The 1862-nt window shown below is 64.2% G+C and overlaps 2 protein-coding genes across 2 annotated transcripts; one reads left to right on the top strand and one right to left on the bottom strand.

The window, feature by feature from the left end:
* Nucleotides 1–2: 2 nt before the first annotated feature.
* Nucleotides 3–970, top strand: TSPAN10 (tetraspanin 10; the record flags this gene model as incomplete). Its single annotated transcript, XM_010002814.1, has 2 exons — nucleotides 3–142; nucleotides 664–970. Coding segments are annotated over 2 exons (447 nt in total), but the record flags the coding sequence as incomplete, so codon positions are not given.
* Nucleotides 971–1269: 299 nt separating this feature from the next.
* On the bottom strand, nucleotides 1270–1745 carry PDE6G (phosphodiesterase 6G, cGMP-specific, rod, gamma). Its single transcript, XM_010002715.1, has 3 exons — nucleotides 1597–1745; nucleotides 1431–1471; nucleotides 1270–1346 (listed from the first exon to the last, which is right to left on the bottom strand). The coding sequence occupies exons 1-3, from the start codon at nucleotides 1743–1745 to the stop codon at nucleotides 1270–1272; spliced, it is 267 nt and encodes an 88-aa protein (XP_010001017.1).
* Between the last annotated feature and the right edge of the window lie 117 nt (nucleotides 1746–1862).

Here is a 1862-nt window from a genome sequence, read left to right as displayed (position 1 = left end):
TGCGGGACGCGCTGCGGGACGCGCTGATGCTCTGCCTGCTGCGCTACCAGGAGGAGCCCGACCTGCGCTTCCTGGTGGACGAGGTGCAGCGGGGGCTGCGCTGCTGCGGCCTCGGCTCCTACCGCGACTGGGAGGCCAACCCGTGAGTCGGAGGGGCTGGGGGGGGGTCATAGAATCACAGACTGGTTTGGGGTGGAAGGGGCCTTAAAGCTCATCTTGTCCAACGCCCAGGCTGCTCCAAGCCCCATCCAACCTGCCCTTCAGCACTGCCAGGGATGGGGCAGCCACAGCTTCTCTGGGCAGCCTGGGCCAGGCTCTCACCACCCTCACAGGGAAGAATTTCTTCCTAATGTCTAACCTAAATCTGCCCTCTATCAGCTTAAAACCATCCCCCCTCATCCCATTACTCCCTGCCCTTCACAAAAGTCCCTCCTCAGGTTTCCTGGAGACCTTCAGGCCCTGGAAGGTGTTCTAAGGTCTTCCTGGGTCATTCTCCTCTCAACCTGTCTGCAGAGAGAGCTACTTCAGCCCTTGGATCCTCTCTGTGTCCCCTTCCGGACACACCCCCACATCTCCATGTTCTCCTGGGAAGTACGGCGGGTAGGAATTGTGTCCCCACCCCCAGGCTGGTACGTGAACCCAACACCTTGTCTGTCCCCACAGGTACTTCAACTGCAGCTCTCCGGGCGCGCAGGCTTGCGGCGTCCCAGCCTCCTGCTGCCGGGACGCCCTGCAGAACGGCTCCATCGCCAACGCCCAGTGCGGCTTCGGGGTCCTGCGCTGGGGGGACGTGGCTGCGGGGGCCGCCGTGCACCTGGGGGGCTGCGAGGCACGGCTGGGGGCCTGGCTGCGCGCCCAGGCGGGCGGCATCGCCGCCGGCGCGGCCGTCCTGCTGCTGCTCGAGGCCACCGGTGCCCTCATGGCGCTGAAGGTGTTGGGGGACATCGTGCCTGTTGGGGCCTGGGATTGAGGGTGTGCGGGTTGTCACCCTGGGATGGGGGGGACACCGCAGCGCTGGGGACGTGGGGGGGTGATGATCCAGCCCAAAATAAACCTTGCCAGGAGCCTGAACCCTATCCACGTCCCGTCCACACCAGGGAGACGCTTTGCACCCACACCCCTGCCCAGCCCCATGGCACGACATCAGGCTGCCACGCTCCTTAAGGGTTTTAATGAGCATTTTTCCAGGCTGAGCCCCTCTGCCCAGCCGAGGGGACTTCTACCTACACAGCACTACGGGGCAGGCGGCTGCTGGTGGCCCTGGCGTGCCTAGATGATGCCGTACTGAGCCAGCTCGTGCAGCTCCAGGTGGCTGAAGGCTTCCCAGGGACAGATGACGGTGATATCTGGGGAGAGGAGAGAGGCTGTGTCAGTGTGACCCCCCAACCCTGCTCCCCACCCACAGCAAAGGGGACATGGGACCCCTGTACCTGTTCCCAGCCCTTCCATTCCTGGGATGTCGTCACCAAATCTGCAAGGAGAGAGCATCAGTCCTGACCCCCAGCCTGCCCTCCTGCCCCAGGCTGGCACCTATGGCCATGTCCCCCCCAAGCCCCTAGAGCCCTGCTATGGGTCCCAGGACTCTGCCCCACTCACCCCTGCACCCCCTTTTTGGGGGGTTTGCTTTTGAACTGCCTCGTCTGCCTCTGCTTGAATTTGGGGGGTCCTTTCCGGGGGGTGGCAGGTCCCCCAGTCACCCTGGTGGCTGATTTGATCTCCGGCTTGGGAGGGGGCTCCAGGCTCATGGCTGTGCCAGGGCCTGCCCCACGGCGCGGTTATCCCTGCGGCTCTGGCACAGGCACAGGATGGCTCCTCACACCTGCAGAGGGGAGATGTTGGGGGGGTGGCACCAGCTTCTCCCA

This window comes from Chaetura pelagica, unplaced genomic scaffold, assembly GCF_000747805.2.
Source record: "Chaetura pelagica isolate M959 unplaced genomic scaffold, ChaPel_1.0 scaffold47, whole genome shotgun sequence".
Lineage (NCBI taxonomy): Eukaryota > Metazoa > Chordata > Aves > Apodiformes > Apodidae > Chaetura > Chaetura pelagica.
Note: the sequence above shows the minus strand (reverse complement) of the source record. Positions and strands in the feature narration are given on the sequence as shown.

Excerpts from the sequence above, each read along its gene's own strand:
- PDE6G (XM_010002715.1), bottom strand. The coding sequence starts at position 1,745 with ATGAGCCTGGAGCCCCCTCCCAAGCCGGAGATCAAATCAGCCACCAGG. Across the intron at positions 1,472-1,596 it reads CCCAAAAAGGGGGTGCAGGG|ATTTGGTGACGACATCCCAG; the intron begins GTGAGTGGGGCA and ends CTCTCCTTGCAG. Across the intron at positions 1,347-1,430 it reads AATGGAAGGGCTGGGAACAG|ATATCACCGTCATCTGTCCC; the intron begins GTACAGGGGTCC and ends TCCTCTCCCCAG.